General features: G+C 36.5%; 1 protein-coding gene across 2 annotated transcripts; it reads left to right on the top strand.

Annotated features, from left to right (window-relative positions):
• The first annotated feature begins 982 nt into the window (after nt 1-982).
• On the top strand, nt 983-22,916 carry LOC123869510 (inactive pancreatic lipase-related protein 1-like). 2 transcript variants are annotated; one of them, XM_045912488.1, is made up of 8 exons: nt 983-1,076; nt 12,441-12,498; nt 13,201-13,339; nt 14,095-14,208; nt 14,547-14,698; nt 15,322-15,542; nt 21,181-21,337; nt 21,908-22,916. In XM_045912488.1, the coding sequence occupies exons 1-8, from the start codon at nt 1,028-1,030 to the stop codon at nt 22,011-22,013; spliced, it is 996 nt and encodes a 331-aa protein (XP_045768444.1). In that variant the 5' UTR covers nt 983-1,027; the 3' UTR covers nt 22,014-22,916. The 2 variants fall into 2 exon arrangements, with proteins under 2 accessions (XP_045768444.1, XP_045768443.1); XM_045912487.1 differs by lacking the exon at nt 983-1,076 and adding an exon at nt 11,227-11,385.
• The last annotated feature ends 120 nt before the right edge of the window (nt 22,917-23,036 follow it).

Raw genomic sequence — 23,036 nt, 5'->3', positions numbered from 1 at the left:
TTTTAAACTAAAATATTTGGAGAACCTGATTTCGATGTCGAGCTAATAAAAAAAACTTTACATAGTACCAAAATTCTGTACAACTTTTTCCAAGCACTTGCAGTCTAAAAACTTTACTAAAAAAAATTTAATTTCAAAAGGAAAAAGTACCTACCGATAAATCACACATGATAACATGGTGCCACAACGACTAAAATATGTAAACATATATTTAAACTGTTTGTTAGTAAGTATAGAAATTGTAAAATCGTATTTCGTAAATTCACTAGTGTCATGATGACACCAATATTTTTTTCTTTCTGGTTAAAAAGAGAACACCACACCAACAGTTAATTTTATTGTGTCAAAATCAGTAGTTAATAAAGTTAGCATTATAACTAGCTTCATATTCTCCAAGTAGCTTTATATTTCCCCATAATATTTTGCATATTTTATGGGATAGTGACTAATAAAACTTTGGTAGCAGCGATCATTTTTTTTTCGGTATTAAGTTGAGATTTTGCCTGAAAGTTTTACGTAGACACGTTATAGAGAAAAGTTTCGGGTAGTTAGTGAAATTCAGTGAGTCAGGTCATGCTTGTAATAATGTACCTGTATACTATAGATAATACAGGAAGGTAGGTACGTAATACATTTATGTCACTACTGAAGCCTTTCCCAGATTGCAGGGCTTTGACCTAGATATCAGCAGCAGTGACACCCATCGCGCTGTCAGAATTCCATTTAGGTTGACAGGCAACGATGTGAAATCCTCCTCTTAACATTAAGAGCACTCTCGTTTCCAATTAGAGATTAATTGAGTCAGGGTGTCGGGGTCCTTTGTCGGTTGCTCTCTAAGTGACAAACTAGGAAGCCAAAGTACCTATATCACTTGCTGTGTTCCAATTTTATCAAATTAAATTTGAAAAGGGAAAGGGTTTTCTTTTTAATTTTCTAGATTCCAAATTCGAATATCAAGAATCAAGATTCAAGATTGAAAGAATGTACCCAATCAGTTGATCGCCGCGCGCTGTAAGCGTCGCACGCAATGTTTCGCGCTGTGTCTGTGAGTTGGAAGAAATATTGGTGGGGAACAGGTAGGTACGGAAGAAATAATCGAGAGACATCCTCCGCAAATAAATTGAACGTTCCTATATTCGAGATAATTTATATTTACATCACTATTTTATTTATATCCGTAGAAAATTTCAGCCGCACCATTGTTTTACCATGAAGCCATTCAAGCGTGTCTAACTATTAAAAAAAGTGGCAAGGACGCGAAACATTTTAATTATAATATAGCTATTAATGTGCATAACAATACTTATTTATTTATTTATTTACTTTATCATTTTTAAAAAAATTCTTCAGAATGTGTAGTGGAACTTGGCAGTAAAAATAGTTATACAAGAACTCTACCATTGAATAAGATACAAATATTTGCGTTCGCGCTCTATCGTAAATTTTCCGACTCGCTTCGACTATCTTCGGAACACGTGGTCGAAATATTTGACAGGTGTTTTTGGCAACCGACTCTTTCGACGTTCGAGTTTCATTTAAAAGGTAGTCAACTTGACATTGATTAAAAGGTAGACCGAATTCATTAAAATCGCGTAAAACTCGATCGTTATCTTACGTCTTTATCTTATTTATTTTAAAAAACCTATCCAACATTGTACCTAAAAAACTGTTAGTGCACAAGTAAAATTAAATTAAAAATTTAAAAACCCCCGACACAAAACCTCTAATAACTTTCAAACGGCTGAACCGATTTTCTTGGATTATAGCTAAGAACACTCTCGATCAAGCCACCTTTTAAACAAAAAAACTAAATTAAAATCGGTTCATTCGTTTAGGAGCTGCGATGCCACAGACAGATACACAAACGTACAGATACACACGTCAAACTTATAACACCCCTTTTTTTGGTTCGGGGGTTAAAAATTAGATGAGTTTCTAGCTACGTTACACGGTAGCTATTTTAGAATACTTATACCTACTTTGTCTACTTAGATGTTTATCATGGACCTGTAAGCACATAAGTAAATGCTATGTTTTTTAGGTACAAATTGTGCTTACTTATTATCTGATTGTAGTAGGTAGGTAGGTATGCTCGAAATTATTGTTTTTCCTACGGCCTAAATTCGATGTTAGTGACCTTGCTCTACCGGCATGGCATCAAAAGTCTCGGTAAAGTCGTTTCAAAGATCGGGTCGGAGAAACAGACAGACAGGTTGCAGACAGGCAACAAGCCTGAGCACAACCAATGCGACACATCTCTCTTGCGACTTTTGTAACACTTTGTCGATGAAAAAGCTCCAAGAAAGTGATGTTACACTAATTGAACTTGGGCTAAAGATATATTTTTTTGAACAAATCTTATGAGAACTTTCCCTAGCGGGCTCACCAGCACATTCCATACAAAGGTAGTTTGATCCTCATTTGAATATTAACTAATCAAACTCAATGAAAATTTGTACCTACTAGGTAGTGTATTTCTACACGTGCTAAAAACGTGTTTCTGTGGTTTGCCAGTTTTCTGTAAAAATGTGTAGTTTCAAAGTTACACTGGTACATTTTTACAGAAATTTGGATAACCACAAACATAGATATTAATTTCGAAAACGTGATTATAAACATTGAGTTTGATTGGTTATACTTACAAATAAAAACGTTCTGGAGCGCGCTAGACATGAATTACTCTTAATAAAAAGAAAATCTCAAAAAAATGTTGCTTTATAATGTGCACAGACAGAAACAAGAATGTTATTTATTTATATAGATATTATTATAGAATCACAATCACGTTACTGTATACAACTCTAGGCACGTTTTGCATCAATTAAAATATTATTACGCACAGATGCGTTCAGAATATTTACACAATAATAAGATTGTGATTGGTCTCAATTAAGAATGTTAACGACTAGGTACTCATTGAACCTTATTGCGACTTGTAAATGGACATTATTGTAGAGCCACACTTTTTAACCGACTTCAAAAAAAGAGGAATCTTCTTTTAACTTTTTTTAAATTTTGTTAGGGTTCCATAACCAAAGAAAGCGGGACCCTCTACTGTCTGTGTGTGCGTCTGTAAAGTTTAAAAGTTTAAGGGTGCCTAGCTTAACGGGGTTGCCACGACACTTAAGTGTCCTTTATAATTAAGACAAGGAATAAGGTCAGATTTTTCGAAATTCCCATGGGAGAGAAGCCGCGGACGGTCTTAAGAGTAAGGCAATAAAAAATTGTGGAAAAATTACGCAAATTAAATTCAAAAATTTCGTTTATTATAAATTGTAATAATAATAAGTACGAGTAGGGATGTAGGTAGACAATAGACTGTAGATACATTACCTAATAGATATAATAAGTGGGTGGTGGTTTACGTAACTCGTACCTACATACCTACCTATTAAGCAATAGTTAACTGATGGATATAATTATTTAAACGGTAGGAAAAAAGTTATTCAATAATTAAAACTTAATGTAAATACACTATTCATAATAGGCTAATAAAAAAAATTATTCACTATTTTAGTTATTATTTCGTACTATTGAAATTTATTATTTGGGCAGGAAACCTAACAATCAGCATTTAATGCCTCTGAGATCAGAAAATTTCGCGATTGAGAACTTATTGAAAGCTTTTTATTTATATAGATTTCGGGAAAAAAATGAAGAAATTAGTTCGCCTCTTGTAAGTACAGGGATGAGCATTTGTGCCCTATCCAGACAAGCTGTCAAGTGCATACGATGCATGATACATTATGAAAAAATCGAAATCTAGTACCGTTAAGTATTTTTGTCATAGAATAAAAAACTCCGATAAAATATATAAGTAATAATATAGAAAACACAATATTTAATATATTTTATACTGTCCACTTATAAATTATTACCCATTGGCCTTGCGCGGTGCGGTGCAATAATTCTTACAAACAGGTTCTGCCTCGGTCAATGCACACCACACGCTTGTTAGTTACTTGTTTTCTTTTTTGGGGTCTAAACCAAATAATATTTGTAAGTCATTAAGTTAAAAAACCGGCCAAGTGCGGGTTGGAATCACACACGAAAGGTTCCGCACTGCGTACAAGAAATACACTCTTAATATTTTCTTATGTTCTAACCACAGATTCGGGATAGGTATCGGATTTTTCGAACTTGTGCTGTAAGACTTTGCTACCGTCCTTTCATGATTCTAGGTCAATAGGAAGTACTTACATTCCTTTGACGGGTTTTGACAGACATGACAACAGACAAACAGACGAGGAAGTGATCCTATAAAGGTTCCTTTTTATTACTTTTGAGGTACAGAACCCTAGGATAACCGTGAAGTAGGGAAATCCGACAGCGCAGCTTCAATTCAATGAGATAACGCTTCAATACGGCGTTCGTTTATTTCACCATTGGTTTTAAAACTTAGAAACTACTAGCTGATGCCCGCGACTTCGTTCGCGTGGATGTAGGTTTTTTAAAATTCCCGTGGGAACTCTTTGATTTTCCGGGATAAAAAATAGCCTATGTGCTAATCTATCTCCATTTTAAATTTCAGCCCAATCCGCCCAGTACTTTTTGCGTGAAGGAGTAACAAACACACACACACACACACACAAGACCCAGTGGTTTTTCCTCCTTTTGTTTATTATATAGAAATATATAGGTCTATTATTTTTATAGCGACCTTGTAAACTCACAACTCTCAAGGTCTGCAAGTGATCAATTCGATGGTTATCGGAAATTGACTCATGTTATGACATTAGCAATGCACATACCTATTTTAAATCTTGATAATATGGTTCGTTAACCTTGGTAAATTAGATACTTTTAGATATACATATTATTATTACTATTATTTTATAACTAGTCGCGGGCATCCTGCCCGCAACTTCGTCCGCGTGGATGTAGGTTTTTGAAGATCCCGTGGGAACTGTTTGGTTTTCAGAGATAAAAAGTTGTCTATGTCAATAACATGGACGCAAGCTACCTCGGTACCAAATTTCATACAAATCGGTTGAGCGGATGGGTCTTTAGGAATCCCGTGGGAACTCTTTGATTTTCCGGGAGAAAAAGTAGCCTATGTCCCGTCCCCGGGATATAAGCTAAATCTGTACCTTTCGTCAGAATCGGCTAAACTGTTGGGCCGTGAAAAGGTAGCAGACAGACAGACACATTTTCGCATTTATAATATTAGTATGGATTTTCTGTACATCAACTCTTTATGTAGGTACCGGTAGTTGTTCTTGTGTTGATATTATTCCATAGGTAGGTACTGTACGTAGGTGTGTACGTAAAAAATTTATGAAAAAAATCCTATTCAAATACTTATATGTAACTTACTTATATATTTTCTACTGGTAAATCTTCTTTTATATTGCTCACATGCTTCACATGCTCGTATGTGTAAGTACGTGATTATACTATTGTTTACTTATAAATTGTTCAACGTAGAAAATCTGGGGCAAGTAGGTTTAAACACGTAGGTACCTATTTATAAAACGTACGCGTAAGGTTCTCTTCATACGTCTCTTCATAAAATATTTTCACTTTCCATGAACCAAGTGGGTACCTACCTAGTTACTATAAAGGATTCCCTACCCAGAGGACAACTGTCTATCGGTCAGTCCGTAACTGTCACGAAACTTTACTTTGTAGACGAAATAAGTTACAGACCCGAAATTCGGATATTTGGTGTAGAATATTGACCCAAAACAGAATACTGGATAAGAAATTCAATTTATTAATTTGGTATAGGTAACTGAAGGTGTTAAAATTTAAAACAACAATTAATACTAAAAAAACCAGATTCAAAATATATTTCAACTTATGACCACAACAAACGAACATTCAAAAACAGGTCGGCAATCGCAGGTCCAGCGTGCTTTAGTAGAGGTTAGTGGAATTGACCCTTTAAGTCAATGTCGAATCATAAAGTATTGCCAAGTATGGCAATTATTGCCAAAAAATAGAGGTGATTTAGTTTTACGCATTTGGCGTATCCTTGAGGTCCTAAAATAGCATTATCGCGTAGGAATTTCTCTTCCGTTTTCCTTATACACTAACATGTTTTCAATATACCTACCTCATTATTATCCCTATATCAATTATCTGGAAAATCTTTAACTGAAAGAAAACTAAATTGTCCCTAAGTGTTTACTGTAAGTATGTATAGGTAAACATGCACTATAGCGCAATATTGCACAGTTCCTGTCTAGATAACGCGGACCAAGTCGCGGACTAAAGCTAGTATTTATAAAACGGTAAACGCCAGCCCATATTATTTAACAGTGACCGAACACAATTAGGTTCTAATTAAAGCGACCGGATTCATGCCGTTATTGTGCAACATTGTTAATGATTTCGTTGAATCAGAGTGTTTCCGTGATGTGACCCGATATCTAAATAAAGGTGACTGACTGACTGATCTATCAACCCAAAACTAATGAACGAATCGGAATTAAATTTGTACTGCAGTAATATAACGTAGAAATTCGCTAAAAAAGGATTTTGAAAATTAAACCCTACGGGGGTAAAATCGGGTTTGAAAGTGTAGTCCACGCGGTTGAAGTCGACTTAGTAATGTGGTAATAGGGTCCTGTCTAGTGTCAGCCCTTTGGGTGCAAAACCCTAATAAGCACAAAACTGCAAGCGAGCTTTGCCGGTGAGACACCAAACCGTGGCAAAGCTCGTGCATCGATATAATATGGACCAGAGCCTCGCTGACAAATCGCTTCTGTTTATTTCAATCTTTTGACACTCACTCGGCTGGGCAATTTATACAAGTGCGTCAATACCCGGCTTCGATTTATCGTTTAAGGTCGTAGCTCATTAAAGCCACCTAGCACCTGACCAGCACCATCTGTCGTTCGACGTCCAATCATTGTTGACAGGTGATTCATGGGTGGACGCCGCGTTGTCACCAGTTAACCTCGCACCATTGAGTTAACGTCGCATGGTTCACAATATTTCGGCTAGTCTGTCAGCGATTGGTATTAGGTCTTAAATATCCCTAGCGTGAACCACTCACGGGCAAGGCACGGTCCGCTCGGGGCCGTGTTTTAGCAGCTTAGAATATAACCACTGGACGAGCAGTCAACGCAAGGCAAGCATACGAGCAGACTCGCCGTCCGCGCATGGAGAGTGATGAGAGCTTGCGAGCGAGGCAATCCGCTGACTCTACGAGTAGATGTAGTGAGTGTATGTCCATAGACGTAATATAGTGAAGTAAATAAGTAAAAGTAAAGAAAGAATACTAGCCGCTGGAGACTATGCGGTGCGGTCTGGTGCCAGGTTGCTCTAATGAGCTATGACCTTTAGAGGGAAGTCGATGTGTACGCAAATCAATAAACGCATCGCGCTGATTGCATTTTATTGACTTTTATTACCATTACAATTATTAATGAAAGCGCCGATGTTATAGAGACCTATCTATACAGGAGGTTATTTTGGCAGCGCAATCAGTAACGCTATTTTAAGATATAGAAATTGGTCTTTCAGATGTTATTAAAAAATCGGTCAAGTGCGAGTCGGACTCACACATGAAGGATTCCGTACCACCGTACAAGAAATAACATTTTTTTATTTAAAAAAAAATATTGGCAGCTACTTTGAAATTTTTATTATTAATTGTTGTTAGCGGCACCTACTTTCTACCTATTACGGTTCATGAGGGCTACAGCCCGTTGACAGACAGACGGATGGACAGCGGAGGCTTAGTAAAATTGAGGAATCTTAGGGTTTAAAACAAATAATCGACTTTTAGTAAATATTATAATTATTCTTATTTTTTGTGTCCACATACTTATTGACGCCATCGTTAGATATAAATCTCTGGTTAGAAAGTTTGAGTTTCAACATAATTTTGATTTTTAACCTTTTAGATTTCTAGATAGTTATTTCCGATGTGTTAAGTAGGTACAATACAAATTATGTCGTAACCAAGCAATCAATTTTAAATACAAAAAGCTTAAGAGGAGTATATTCGCAGCGCGCTCCAAGCAAACGTAATTTGGTTATCATCCTAGATATTTTTATTTTATTTATTTTGTTTATTAGACACGACACACATTACATATTACGAGAATAACAACTAAGTAATATGAGCCATTGAAAAACTAGTCACTCCAAAAAAAAACTAACCATTTATTAAGTAACCATTTGAATATTGTGTACCTGTATAACTTTGAAATCATACATTTGTACGGAAATCTGACAAACCACAGACCCACATATTAGTTTCTAGAAAGTATGACCTAAACATTGAGATTGTTTGGATTCGAATGAGGGCCAAACTACGTTTGTATGGAGACCGCTGGGGAAACTTCTCTTATACGTTTTGCATAACATATTATAAAAAATTAAAAATTCATCTCATTAATGACTTCCAGGTTTGCATATAAATTCAAAATTTGAAATCCAGGTCACAGCTCAAATGTTAGTGGAAATGCGGCTCTGATTCATATTGACTGCAGTGAACAGAATGAATAAAGGCAGTCTTTAAGTAATTACTTTTACTCTCATTTATTTATTTTTCCCATTTTATCCTATTTTTAAACAACAAATAATAAAATAACAAAAACAACAGAAAAAATAACAGAAACACAGAAAAAATAACAGAAACAACAGAAAAAATAACAGAAACACAGAAAAAATAACAGAAACAACAAAAAATAAAATAACATCAACAACAAAATCAATAAATAACAGAAACAAAAGAGAAATAAAATAACATAAACGACAAAAAACTAAAGTAACGGAAAAAAAAAACATTGAATAAAAATATGATAAAATGGATCCCACTGGCAGCAGGGTGGGTTACTATACTATAATTACTAATTATTATGTTACTCTATTAATTACCTTACTAGTTTCTAAGTGAAAACATACCAGCGAAATATCATTTTTGATATTATTTCACTAAGTAGTTCATCATGATCATTATCAAAATGATCTAGCCATTGCCGGCCCACTACTGACCACAAGTCTCCTCTCAGAATGAGAAGGGTTTAGGCCACAGTCTGCTACACTGGCCAAGTGCAGAATGGTAGACTTCACACACCTTTGAGAACTTTATGGAGAACTCTCAGGCGTGCAGATTTTCTCGCAATATTTTCGTTTACCCTTAAGTATAGCAAGTGCTTAACATAACATCGAAAAGTTAGAGGTGCGTGCCCGGGATTGAGCCCCCGGCCTTCCGAATAAGAAGCTGACATCTAAACCACTAGGATATCATAGCTATTGATTTAAAACTGTCCTGACGGACTTACTGATTGATCTATCCCTAGATTAATCAATAATTACTATGATAAATCTATCCAGGATCTATCAACGCATAGCCTGAGCCGCTGTGGTTAGAAACTCGAAATTTAGACATTAGGTAATATGTTTGTTTTATAACGTACCTAGGTGCTCACTAAGAAAGGGGTGGATCAGTAGCAGTAGTATATATTATAGTGGTATTCGCTTGAGGCCGAACCCGCCAAAACTGCAAAAGGCATATTATTTTTCAGTAAGTACAGACTCAATGAAAATGCGAGTTCACTAGTATCGAATGATTAAAGTTCTATCTGCACTAGCACCTCTACACTTAAAATTTAATAACCGACTGGCTGGTCTAGAACTAATTAGGCAAAGAAGGAACCAAAAATCAAAATAAATGTTCTCATTATTTTGCTTTCAAGGAAGTTATAACACAAATCACTATCGTCACTCAATAGATAATGCATTTTAAAGGCGCTTAGTACAATATCTTATCTATAAAATAATATTATAACCCGGAAGACGAAGTAAAAACAAAATAATAGACAAAGTTTGACTATGTATCTCACTTTTATGGATTTTATCAAGGACCACGATAAACATTTTATCTGAATGGGACAAATCCCAGACAGTTTGTTGCTTTTTTAATTGACGGCTGATGATAAAATGTAGATAACAAATATGAATTTATAGTTTGAAGATAACGATAACTTAAAAAAAAGGGTAGGTATCTACTGAAATAGAAGTTGTGCTTAGGCGCACTGCACAGAGGCTGAATGGGCTTGCAACTTTGCAGACTAGGTAGGTAGATTCTGTAGGTATTATTATGAAAAAAAACCGGCCAAGTGCGAGATAGACTCGCCCACCGAGGGTTCCGTACTCGGGTAATTTTTCCGACATTGTGCACGATAAATCATAAACTATTATTCATAAAAATAAATAAAAATCTGTTTTAGAATATACAGGTAAAGCTCTTTCATATGCTACTCCACTTGGTATAGTTATCTTACTTTGAAAATTGTAACACATTTTAATTTTTTTTTTAATGATGTAACTACAAATTCACGGGTATCGGATTTATTCCGTTACTTGACCTATAAGACCTATCTACCTGCCAAATTTCATGATTCTAGGTCAACGGGAATTATCCTATAGGTTTGCTTGACAGACACGAGAGACGGATGGACGGACGGACAGACAACAAAGTGATCCTATAACGGTTCCGTTTTTTCTTTTGAGGTACGGAACCCTAAAAAGTATAATTTACGCATGTACAGTATTTTCTAATCGATTTAATTTATTACAGTGCTCACGCAAGGTTACTTTGAGATCAATATAATAATACTTAATTCGTAATCAATACGTAACTAGTGATAAAATCGTCGCGTTGTCAGTTCGTCATATTATGCTATTGCGTGTTGTGAGCGCAAACAAATAAACAGAAAATTGAATTTTAATTCAAGCAATAAACTATACCTAGTTGTTTGAAACCATTTTTCCAATGCCCAATCAGCTAAGTGATAACATTACAGAGTTTATTCTACACACGGGGTGAATTCAAGATATTTAAGTATGCTAATTTTTACATTGGTAGATATGTGCATATTTTATTTACAGTGATCTCTTATTTTTAACCGTCTTTAAAAAAGGAGGAGGTTCTCGATTCGTCGGAATCTTTTTGTTAGCCGCTTTCCAAAACATTGGATGGTTTTCAATTCGGTGTAGGTATAGAAACCTATTCTTAAGTTTTGTCTATCAGATAAAAAGCTAGTTTATTAACTACCTCGTTAATTTTAGTAGAAATCTCGGAGAAATGCAGTCAGTTAAAACATTTTTTTGGATTGGAAAATAATGGAATATTACTATAACATGGATGCAATAATAGATGATATAATAAAATTCATCCTGTTACATATCTGTTTATGTATTTTCACCGTTCTAGAAAATACATGCGCGGATTTTCCAAATTACATAATAATATAAATAGCATAATTTGAACTTAGAAAGACAGTCTTCCGTCGATCACGGCATCCAATAGACTTACAATGCACATAATATTTAATTCTTTACTAATTATATTCCAAGTGATATGCATTGTACTAGTTAATGCAAGAAACACCATTAAAAATGAGTTGTCGGGCATAAAAATTGGTAAGTCGATTATAATTTGAAAAAGAAAAAAAAAGCCAAACAATCTCCGTACTTCTTACGAGACGTATTTTCACTGCAGTTAATTGCCTTACTTATCTGGTGACCGAAAGGCTGCCTCATTTTTTGCGCAAAGGTTCAGCCTGGTTGTTCAGCGTGGAAATGCAGCCAGTACCTACCTATAATAGATACGTTCTTAACACCATTCCACGTAGGCATGATTTGTACCTACTTACAATGTGTATAGTAATTGATAATAATTATCTGTAGGTTTCTTGACAGACATGACGGACGGACGGACGGACGGACGGACAGACAGACAACAAAGTGCTCCTATAGGGTTTCCGTTTTTCTTTTTGAGGTACGGAACCCTAAAAAACAGACAGATAACCTTTCGCATACTGGATTGTGCCCGCGACTTTATCTTTGGAATTATTTGCATTTCTGGGATAAAAAATTACTTAAATCCTGTTAAAAAAATCTATGTACCAAAGTAGATGCTGCTCCCGATTACATTCACTTGGATCTTCTAAAAATTGCGTGGGAACTCTATCATTTCAAGCTAACAAGCTATCTCTGTGCCAAACTTCCAACAGATGGGCTGTAAGATGGGATAAGTAGACAGACAGACTCCTCATGCTGCTATAAAAATCATTATTATATTAGATCTTGTGGTAAACTGAAGGAATAAATTCAAAATCATTGGATACTTAATTTTCATATATTATCAGTCTATTGCGATATAACATACCACTTGTAATGCAATTAACAGAATCATGAATATTAATCATTTGCATAGTGCTCACAAAACTTGTATATTTTACAGCTCACAATAATCTGTACCTATTGAATGTAGTACCTACCTCATTTTTTTTTAAATTCACTATAGGCAAGCGCTTGACCACAATCACACCTGATGGAAAGTGATGATGTGGTCTAAGATGGGACGCGTTTATCTAGAACGTGCCTATTCGCTCTTGTTTTAAAGATACCCGGATTGTAATTGTTTTTCTATTTAGGAAAAAAATGATTTGAGTATGTTTTTTTATTAATTTCAGGTATTTTACCAGATAGAACCAACCGAATTGAAGACATCTATCTACGTTTTTATAATGGGTAAGTTGCCACTTAAAAAAAACCAGCCAAGTGCAAGTTGGACTCGCGCACTGAGGGTTCCGTACTCAGGTATTTTTTTGACATTTTGCATGATTTAAACCGTTTGTCTGGTGTTATAGTGTGGGGAAGGTCTTCAAAATCCAATAAAATACCTAGTGCCTACCACAAAGTAAAGTGATAGTCTACAATACATAACCACAATATAAACCACACAATGGCTATTGGCTTTTTCTGAGGCAAATAAATAAGAACGCTCGATAGCTATTCTATGCATAAACCACTGTGCATATTATAAATGCGAAAGTATGTTTGTTTGTTGGTTTTCCTTCAATCATGTGGCAACGCAACGAAGCAACGCATCGATATCATTTTTCTCATATTATTGAAAACTCAAGAAGAGCCGCGTGCGATCACTAGTACCACAGTTTTACGATACTGTGTTAGTACTATTACGGATTACCCGTGGATTTATGTTTTTAAAAACCTTGTGGGAACTATTACATTTTTCGGGATAAAAAATAGGTTATATCACTCTACAAGGCTCTAACTAAGTATATCAATTGCGGCGTAATTGAAGGACAAACCAATAGACCCACAAACAAACACACTTTCGCATTTTATAAATTGGGTAGTGATTCTGTTTTCTTTTCTGAAAAAAAAAAAAATATCAAAGCCTAAAAAGGTTTTTGAAATTGTTTTCAGGAATTCTTTCGAAGAATACGTGGACATCCCGCTGCACCAGGCTTGTAAACTCATCGAGATCAAAGGCTTCGATAACAACAATCCCACAGTCCTATACATCCATGGCTTTATCGAGACTGCTCAACAGGAAAGTGTACAGGTAAGGTTGTCTTGCGCATGCGACAAGCCGTAATAGCCTAGTGGTTAACGCTAGTATGGCTAGCTAGTGGTAAAGGTTGTGGGTTCGATCCCGGGCACGCACACGCCTCTAAATTTTCGAAGCTATGTGCGTTTTAAGTAATTAAATACCCGTTTCCTGTACGCAAGCTATCTTTGTACCAAGTAGACAATGCTTACAACTTTGTCCATGTGGGTCTAGGTTAAATCCCGTAAAAACGTTTCATTTTCCGGGACCAAAAGAAGTCTGTGTTCTTCCCCGGGACGCAAGGTAGATATGTATCAAATTTCGTCAAAATTGGTTGTATGGTATTGGATGTTAACAATTATTCACACTTTTGCATTTATAATATTAAAGTATGCATCAATTTTTCACTATGTATGTAATTGACTGATGGATCATCTTATCGTCCTTTGACCCCTTTTCAAAGATCGCTTGGTAGGCTCGTCGAACAAGCTTCAATTTGAAGGAAGCCATATACCTAATACAAGAATCTAACCCGCAACGCTAAGCCCAGATCCACTTCAACCTCAGCTTGAACCTACGAGAATGTTTTACGTGAATGGAATAATTCCTACATAACTATGCGATATTAAAATTATTTCAAAACTAAAAACAATTGTCTCCAAATACCTTGACACCGACTCCAAAGTCACGTAATAACTCGCAATAAAGAAAATTGAGGAAAACGCTTAAGTTTATATTATGCTTATTTTTGTGTCTATTTCTTCTTACAGGTCATGGTGAACGCGTACTTAGAAGCAAGACCGGATACCAATATCGTATTATTAGACTGGTCTAATATGTCTCATGGCAATTATTTGGTTAACGCTGCTAGGAACACGAAAAAGGTAGCTATTTTATCTCATTTATAATACCTACTTACTACGCTACCTACCTACGCCTACGGATGGCAAATTGAGGAGAATCTACCTATTTTACTTAGTTAATCGTCTACGAAGTAAAGTAGATATTCAAAAACCCGGTTTTTCCGGGATAAAAAGAAGTCGATATCCGTTTCCAGGATGCAAGCTTCTCTATAGCAAGTAGAGATTATTGCAACTTCATCCAAACTTGGTTTTAACTTTTATCCCGTCGGAACTCCTTGATTTTTTGGGACCAAAAGCAGTCTCTATAGTCCTGAAAAGCTTCATAGTCTTTTTGTAACAATGTGAAATTGATATTTCAGGTTGGAGCTGCAGCAGCAGAAAATCTAAACAAACTCATAGAAGCTGGACTATCAATAGATAAATTTCAAATTGTAGGCCATTCCCTCGGCAGCCATGTCGCCGGCTATCTTGCGCGGGATCTCAAAAATAAACACAGCAAAACTATAAAAAGGTATTTGATTTATCTATCTTACGAGTATAATATAGATATATACCTTTCCGAGAAAATACTTTTGAAATACCCTTATGGTCTAGGATTTCCATCAGTTCAGTCCCTGTCAGTTGTTACTGACGATACCTATTGCTGGTCTCACGATCCCTAATTTCTTGGATGCTTCTTTGCATACGAGAAAATGAGGATTACAGCCTTTTAATATACGAAAACGATCGTTTTCATCATTTCTTCTACAACTTGCATCACAAAACTTTGATGTTTGAACAGAGCTAGATTTATATCGATGTATTTGGCACTATGTATGCAATGGCGGTTGTCTATGTTGTCCCGCATAAAAGCAGAAGGATCTAGGAACCCACCACATTGTTATCCCAATAAAACTCCCATCAAAAGGGTTTAAGACCCTTACCGATGAGAAATACTCAGCACAGGAAGAAATATAATAGTTGTTACCACTTTTGAAGTCTGTAGTGATGTTTAAAACCATCGATTTTGGAGCGCCACCCTAAAACTGACTTACGGGATGCTGTATTTAAGTACACCGAAATTTAACGGATTTTATTTCCGAAATTAAAATAAACCCGATTTATTCTATATATCGATTTGTAATCGATTTACAGATTAACAGCTCTTGATCCAGCATTCCCGGCATTTTACCCGGACGGGGTCGTTATGGACCATGTCACAGAAAAAGACGCAGACTTCGTCGATGTGATACACACAGATGCTGGCGGGTACGGCGCCCCGGTCCGAACCGGCACGGCAGACTTCTGGCCGAACGGAGGGAAAAGTATCCAACCGGGGTGCCCGAGATTTGCGCCTATACCACTAACCGATGACAGTGAGTACCTATACCTAATGTATATGTTATGCGGTGCGCCTTATACTTAGGCGTCGATTCTAATGTTTTTCTGTTGACTTTTAGAGTATCTCCATTTTTTTCTTTTTAATATTGCTAAAAAGGGACGAAAAATGAATTTTAAGTGTAGACTCTAAATTTTAGTGCACCACGATTAGCACCTATTGTTATGAGGTTAGACAGATCTAAATTAAATTAGGTTTGGTGACAAAAAGATGGGAATACTGTAAAACTAGTTGCGCTCAGAATCATACCACTTTTTGCCTAATAAACTAGTAGGGTCTACATCAATTTGAGCAGAATTTTTTGAAGGATACAGCGACCAAGTAGGTATATTTCATTTGCCTTTCAGCCGAACTTATGATCAACTTTGCAAGGTTTCCTAGTAGTACTGTTTGTTTAATGTAGACCCTGCTAAATATTGTTTAAAAGTTATAAGGATCCTACTAACCTACTAAATAACACGTTATAGTTGGCGTCAGGAAAAATAAATACTTTTTGCGTGCGCAGTGTCACCATCCTAATAATAATTTCTAAGCTAACGTTTTGTTTCCCTCGTAGTAGGGAAGTATAGTACCTAAGCGCAGTTAGTCCTCCACTGTCGCTTAAAGCTCTTTTTACCTGAAGCCAATAATTGTAGATCAAACATACAGTAACCGGGGCAAGAACTGGCCAGTCGCAGTCATAGGAATATGACGGGAATAGTGATTACGCGACGATATTGTGTGAAGTTCTATCCCAAAAACTGTATGAAAATTCAGAGTCAACCTTTATCCTGGACCAATCTCAGCCCCTGTTGCTGTGAAAATAAGGGCTTTAAATATTTAAGTTTGTTCACACTCATTTAAGTCATACTCGATCCTCCTTTGAAAGAACTTTCACGTCTTAAGGGCCTGCCGCCATTATTCCTTTGAAAGTATTGTTATTCAACACCTATCTAGTCCTACAAATGACATCACAAAATTTTCAAAAAAATATGTACAATAGTTTGGTTAATGGTCTTTAGTTATTTAGAGTTATTTATTAAAATAATCGTTTATTACGATAAATACACGAATCTTATACAATAGTAGCTTCATTTAAGATCGTGTATCAACTTCTTTACCTGTGCAACCATGAAAGTAAATCTTACATTTAATAATAGAGAATATATATATGATACACTTTCGAAACGTATTTTATTGTATTTCGACATTCTTTATGAAAAATTCACATTTGGGTAAAATAATCCTAGTCGGCCCTGCGCGGGAGACGCGTCGCATACGGCAGGCGCCCTTCAGACGTGGTGGATGTGCGCAATTTTTCCCGCCAATCGCTCTCGATTTACGAAAAATATTTTTTGTGTGATCTTATTGTAGCGAAATTATTATTTATAAATTATTGAATAAGGATGATTTGTTTTAGTTTTAAGAAACTTTTATCATCCAATATTAGTGAACTCCATAGTAAATAGGTACTTAGTAGTGTTTTTTAGTTATTTCGTTGTTTTAAATTGTGTTAGGTAGATACGAAGGTATCATAGTCAAATATCAGGATGCCGAAAATATCTCGACTAAAACGATCCCAACTACAAAAGATTGAAAGCATGAAAATCGCGTAAGTACCTGCTTATCTTCCCATATACCTATTATTACATAAAAATATTGTGCGGCACACTATTTTTTGGCCCGATCCCTGGAATTGAATCCAAAACCTCGTCACCTATAGTGGAACATTGAAACTCCTGACTAACTAGGTACTACTACTTACTATAAACGGCCTCGCCCCCGGCTTCGTACCTACGGCTTTTTTGAAAATAAATAAGTAGAGCCTATGTCACTCAGGAATAATGGTAGCTTTCTACTGATGAAAGAATTTTCAAAATTGGATCAGTAGTTCCAGAGATTACTTCATACAAACTTTACTTCTTTATAATATGAATAAACACACACCATTCCTTGTTGCGTCATTCATGTAAGCAGCTGGGCAAAATACTGTAAGTAGGTAAGTACTAAGTACCTACCTACCTAGTAACTTCCTACCCACCGACACAGATTACAATAATGGTCAAAACTTATTTATAAGTAGGTAGAGGTACCTATAATAGCACCCCATAGTACGCGACAGGTTGACATGGCAATCGGATAATGAGCCGCACATCACCCGCGCTATCCCGCACCGGGTTAGCGCGAGGGCTGTGCGGGTGAGTGGGACGTCCCCATCCCGATTGCCATGTCGACCTGTCGCGTACTATAAAATATGCTAGTTATAATTACCTACTTCGACCTATCGCCGACTAAAGTTCGCGATAGGTGGAGATGGCAATTGGAATATGAGGCGGGGGGACGCCCCGCACACCTGCGCTCGCCCGCACCGCTCGCTAGCACGGGGACTGTGCGGGTGTGCGGGGCGTCTCCACCCCGATTGCCATCTCGATTTACGATATACCTTCATAATATTGCAAATTGTACGATAGGTACATAGGTAGGTTACTAACAACAGATTCTTTGTTTACTTTTATTATTTTAGTTGTAGTTTACTCACCCCCCGAGGGTTCTGTACTCAGGTATTTTTTCGAAATTTTACACGATAAATCAAAAACTATTGTGCATAAAAATATATACGTAGTTATAAATAGTTACCTTTGAAATTTGAAAATACTAATTATTTCTTGATGGCATAAATTTTTAGGGTTACGTACCTCAAAAGGAAAAACGGAACCCTTTTTTTGACCTATCTCATAGCCAGCGTTTACAAATCTAAGCATACGTAGGGACTGACTGACTTTGTTTTATACTATGTAGTGATGACGCAGTTTTCGCGGCAGCTTATGAAAGTGGCAGAGGCGGCAAATAAATAAAAAAGACAGAATACCTTGAGCGTTTTTTACCCGACTATGGCAAAGCCGAAAGGAAGGGTTATGATTTTAGCAGTGTATGTATGTATGTATGTATGTATGTTTGTATCCAGATTCTGTGTGTTCCACCGTAGCGCCTAAACTACTGGGCCGATTTTGATGAATGAGGTGTCAATCGATTCGTTGTAAAGGCCCGGGTGACATAGGCTATATTTTATACGAAAAAAATTGGCCAGATGGATGTTACATCAAAAAAAGTGAGGGTCTTAAAAAAAATTAATTGCTATTGTGTCGAGTGAGATGTCCAATGAAAGAGGAGAAAATTTTGAGTTCATAAATATAAATATAGTTATTATTAAAATATACCAAGCGACAGAAAACCATTTTTTAATATAATTATTATTTCTTATTCAGCGCCACCTATTGGTCATTCACGAGACCTCGGTTGGTCGTCGCATCATAGACAACGGAAAAGTTTCAAATAAAAAAAAAGTTGAAAAAACTATAACCCGACTACGGAAAAATGAGACAACTTGAACCCGACTTGGTACAAGTAAAATAAACTAAAAAGAAAGAAACAAGATAGGTGCTTAGTGCTATCATCGTCTTCATCGTCTTGAGTAAGATTCAATACAAATGCCGTGGTCGTGCGTTGTCTTGCTCTCAAACTCAAATGGCAAGCACTTTCTTAAATTTTATGCATTATAGCACGATTCAATATTAACTCTGAATTTAGTCTTAGTAAAGTCAAAGTACGCTTCACATCGTCACTTACTACCTACTGCTATTTACCAGGTGAGATATCAAACAAGTGCTAATTTATAATTGAATAAAAAATATTAATTCAGGTCATTTACGATATCAACACACATTAAATTTTCTCCATTGCCGCTTCTAACACGCTTTTGCTCTATGGAAAAAAAACCAACCGAGTGCGAGTCAGACTCGTGCACCGAGGGTCCCGTACTCGGGTATTTTTTCCGATATTTCATAATAAATCAATCACTATTATGCATAATAAAAAAAAAACCCCCACCAATACTAAAAAATAAAAAATTATTTAATTTTTATCGAACATATTATTATGTATACAGGAGTAAAATGTAGTTCTATAGTATCATTTTTTGGATAGTAAATTAAATTGCTTTTACTATTTAGCGTTGGTGGTTTTTAAGTTTTTTATCTATTTTTAGGGTTAAGAAAAAACGGAACCCATAAAGGATCACTTTGTTGTCTATCTGTCCGTCCGTCCGTCGTGTCTGTCAAGAAAACCTATGGGGTACTTCCTGTCGACCTAGAATCATGAAATTTGGAATTTTGAATGAATATTTTTTTTGTGATGTAACCTCAAATTCACGGTTTTCGGATTTATTCCTTTATACTTGTACTATAAGACCTATCTAACAGCCCAATTTCATGATTTTAGATCTACGGGAAGTACCCTATGGATTTTCTAGACAGACACGACAAACGGACACCCAAACAGATAGACAGACAGTCAGACAACAAAGTGTTCCCAGAAGGGTTCCGTTTTTCCTTTTGAGGCACGGAACCCTAAAAAGCTAAGCGCATCGGTGCTATGTCGTTTCTGTTTTTCGTCTCCAATGTTGAGGTTGTTAACTTGGTTGACCTGTAGCCGTAGTACAGTTTACCGCCACTAGATGGCGGTAAAAATTAAAGTAAATTAATGTCGAGGTGTAGAGGGGCGAAAGGGAACCAAATGCTCAAGGCCATTCGAAACTTGGAGACTCTTAACAGAGGTATGCTGCCATCGGAGACTTCTCTATGTAGGAAGTGAGTACTGGCCAGCACTTATTTTATCCACCAATTAATTTATTATACTAACCAAAACTAACTAATTAATTACAGTTTGTTTTACGTAAAAAATGAAATTTTTTAATGTAAAATGAGCTGCATCCTAATGCAGACGACACAGGTAAAAGGTATATTTTCTCATGCTTTCTTAAAATAGTAAACTGATTTCAAGGTTGAAAGCTGTCTTACCCGGCAGGTGTAGTTCTAAAGAGTTCTTGGTGATGGAGTCAAACCCAACAGAGCACACCGTAGGCAAAGGCACTTGATACTTACGAGTAGGTACTTAATAAATTTACTTGTACTAACGCAAGGACGAATGACTTCTAAGAGCTACGACGGGCACTTTGCCGCCCAAGAATGCAAAGGAAAAGATGCTCACTTGATGCTTTATTAGTCACTAGGGCAAGTTCAGTAATATCGTGGTAATGGTCCTAGATTAATACACTAGATGCTGTTACTCGCTTCCATTACTATCATGACTACCAGTACTATTAGTATTTAGTAACGGAAGTAATTCTTCTACAAGGATCAAAGGCGTTCGGTCACTGTATGATATTTCTTTCACTTTGGTATTCAACGATCTTTACGTACTAGTGCATACTCATAAACGACTGGAGCATTCCTATACATTTTATTTTTGACGACCGCCCTGGCGCTGTGGTAAGCGCTGTGTGTTATTAGTGGGAGGTCCCGAGTTCAATTCCAGGCAATGATTTGACCCTTTATAATTTCTAAATTTCTGGTCTGGTCTGGTGGGAGGCTTCGGCCGTGGCTACTTACAACCGTGTGGATGCCGTGTTGAAACCAAAGGGGCATGGCTTTACTAAAAACTGCCATACCCCTTCCAAGTTAGCCCACTTCCATCTTGGACTGCTTCATCACTTACCACCAGGTGAGATTGAAGTCAAGGGCTAATTTGTATCTGAATAAATAAATAAAACTTACTCTTTTTAACATAATCTGTTGCAGATTTATGCAGTCACTGGAGGTCATGGCGATTTTACGCAGAGTCTATCCGGAACCCTGAGGCGTTCCCAGCATCGCCTGCGGATTCTTACCATAAATTTAGAGAAAATCAGACACCAGAAGTTGGCATGGTTTTCATGGGAGCTAACTGTGATAGCAAGTGAGTACTCATTCATGGATAATTTTTAGCAAGTAAAATAGCAAAAGGAATTATTTGTTGAAGCTTATATTCTAGATGCGAGTGACGCGGACGCGTGCTATGGATGCAACGCGGCTGACGCTTCAATAACACTATGATAATGATAATGTATGGCGCCACTTCTAAGCTAGACTCGTGCGAGACACAGTATGGACACCATACATTTTCATAGTGTTAAGTGTTGTGGCCACGACCACTGTTTATCTTTACTCCTCAAATTGACTGAACGTTAAAGTAGACCTGCATAACCTTTTCATCACTTTTCCATTCATCAAAACTATGCCCGTGTTATAAAAAAAAACTTTATTACTGAGTGTTTAGATAATATTTGATAAGAGGAGTTTACTGTCAGCATTACAAGTTTCCCCAGCAGCTTAGGGTGTGCGTTGATAGATCAGTCAGTCAGTCAAGACAAGAGGTCTTTTTTAGTATTTTAATGTCGATTGTATGTGTACCTTTCTTTTGTGTGCGATAAATAAAGATTTTCTTTTTTGTCTAATATATTTTAAGCCTTTTTGTTTTTTATTTCAGTGCCCGAGGGTCTTACTATTTAACGACCAACGCAGAGTATCCATTTGGCAAAGGAATGGGCGGTATATATTCCAAAAATAAAAATACGAGGAATAAAAAATCATAACCTAGGACTATAACAAAGTACTTACTTACTTTATTGTAATGTTACTGACCGTAGTGGTCAAAAATACCATTTGATGAACATTGATGTAGGTATAAAGGTGATCGCACACGGTCGCAAGATCCGCAAGGAGGTAATGTATTTTTAAGCATATATACTTACCTACTAGAAAAGTTAAAGGAAAACGTGAGGAAACCTGTTTGCCTGAGAGTTCTTCTGACTTCAGCAGCATGAGTCGACCAAAATAACCGCTTGCCCCACATTTCTTCGACGCGTCCTATTGGGCTGACTCGTTCGTTCTTTTGCCTCTTGTAAGTCTTGTCGTATGCGATCACACATACTACAAATTTCTCAAAACGTACCTGCACCTTAGACTGTAAGTTTAAACTTAGGATTTGTTAGATACTTATTAAGGTTATAATCTCACAATTGACGGTCTAGACATTCAGCTTTAAGAATTCATTCACACAGGCTGCGTAAGCGTAGACGTAGCGCATACCATTGCGTTGTAATGTATGGAACTGTATGAAACATGGCATGCCACTTGCGTGGCGTGAACGTTCACGTGGACGTAATACGTGCAGTTACGTCTACGGGATCACGCGAGTCACTACGCACGTGTCACGTGTACGTGCTGCATCCGCAATTGGTGTGAATTGGCCATAAAAACGTCATAAGTAGTTATAAAAACGAGTACCTACCTTGATGTCAATATGGTCGAACTATAAAATAATTATTATTACCTACGAAAGTCGTGACTTTCAGCAAAAGTCTATATCAGAACATAAATTACGCACAATGCAGTAGACGCTCACAAAATTGTATAGCAATTAACGAAATTGTAATTTCTGTGTTAATAAGTATATTGTAAGATTTTATACAAAATAAATCGACCAAAACTGACTATCCTAATTGTATTATTCTTTACCCAAAACGCCTCCATTATATTGTATCGGAATTGTTATTAATTAAATTATATCAATTTCACTTAAATTGTTTTCAATTCATTTACGCATCACATCTTGC

This window comes from Maniola jurtina, chromosome 11 (genome assembly GCF_905333055.1).
Source record: "Maniola jurtina chromosome 11, ilManJurt1.1, whole genome shotgun sequence".
NCBI classification, from domain to species: domain Eukaryota; kingdom Metazoa; phylum Arthropoda; class Insecta; order Lepidoptera; family Nymphalidae; genus Maniola; species Maniola jurtina.
This window is presented reverse-complemented; position numbering and strand designations above follow the sequence as displayed.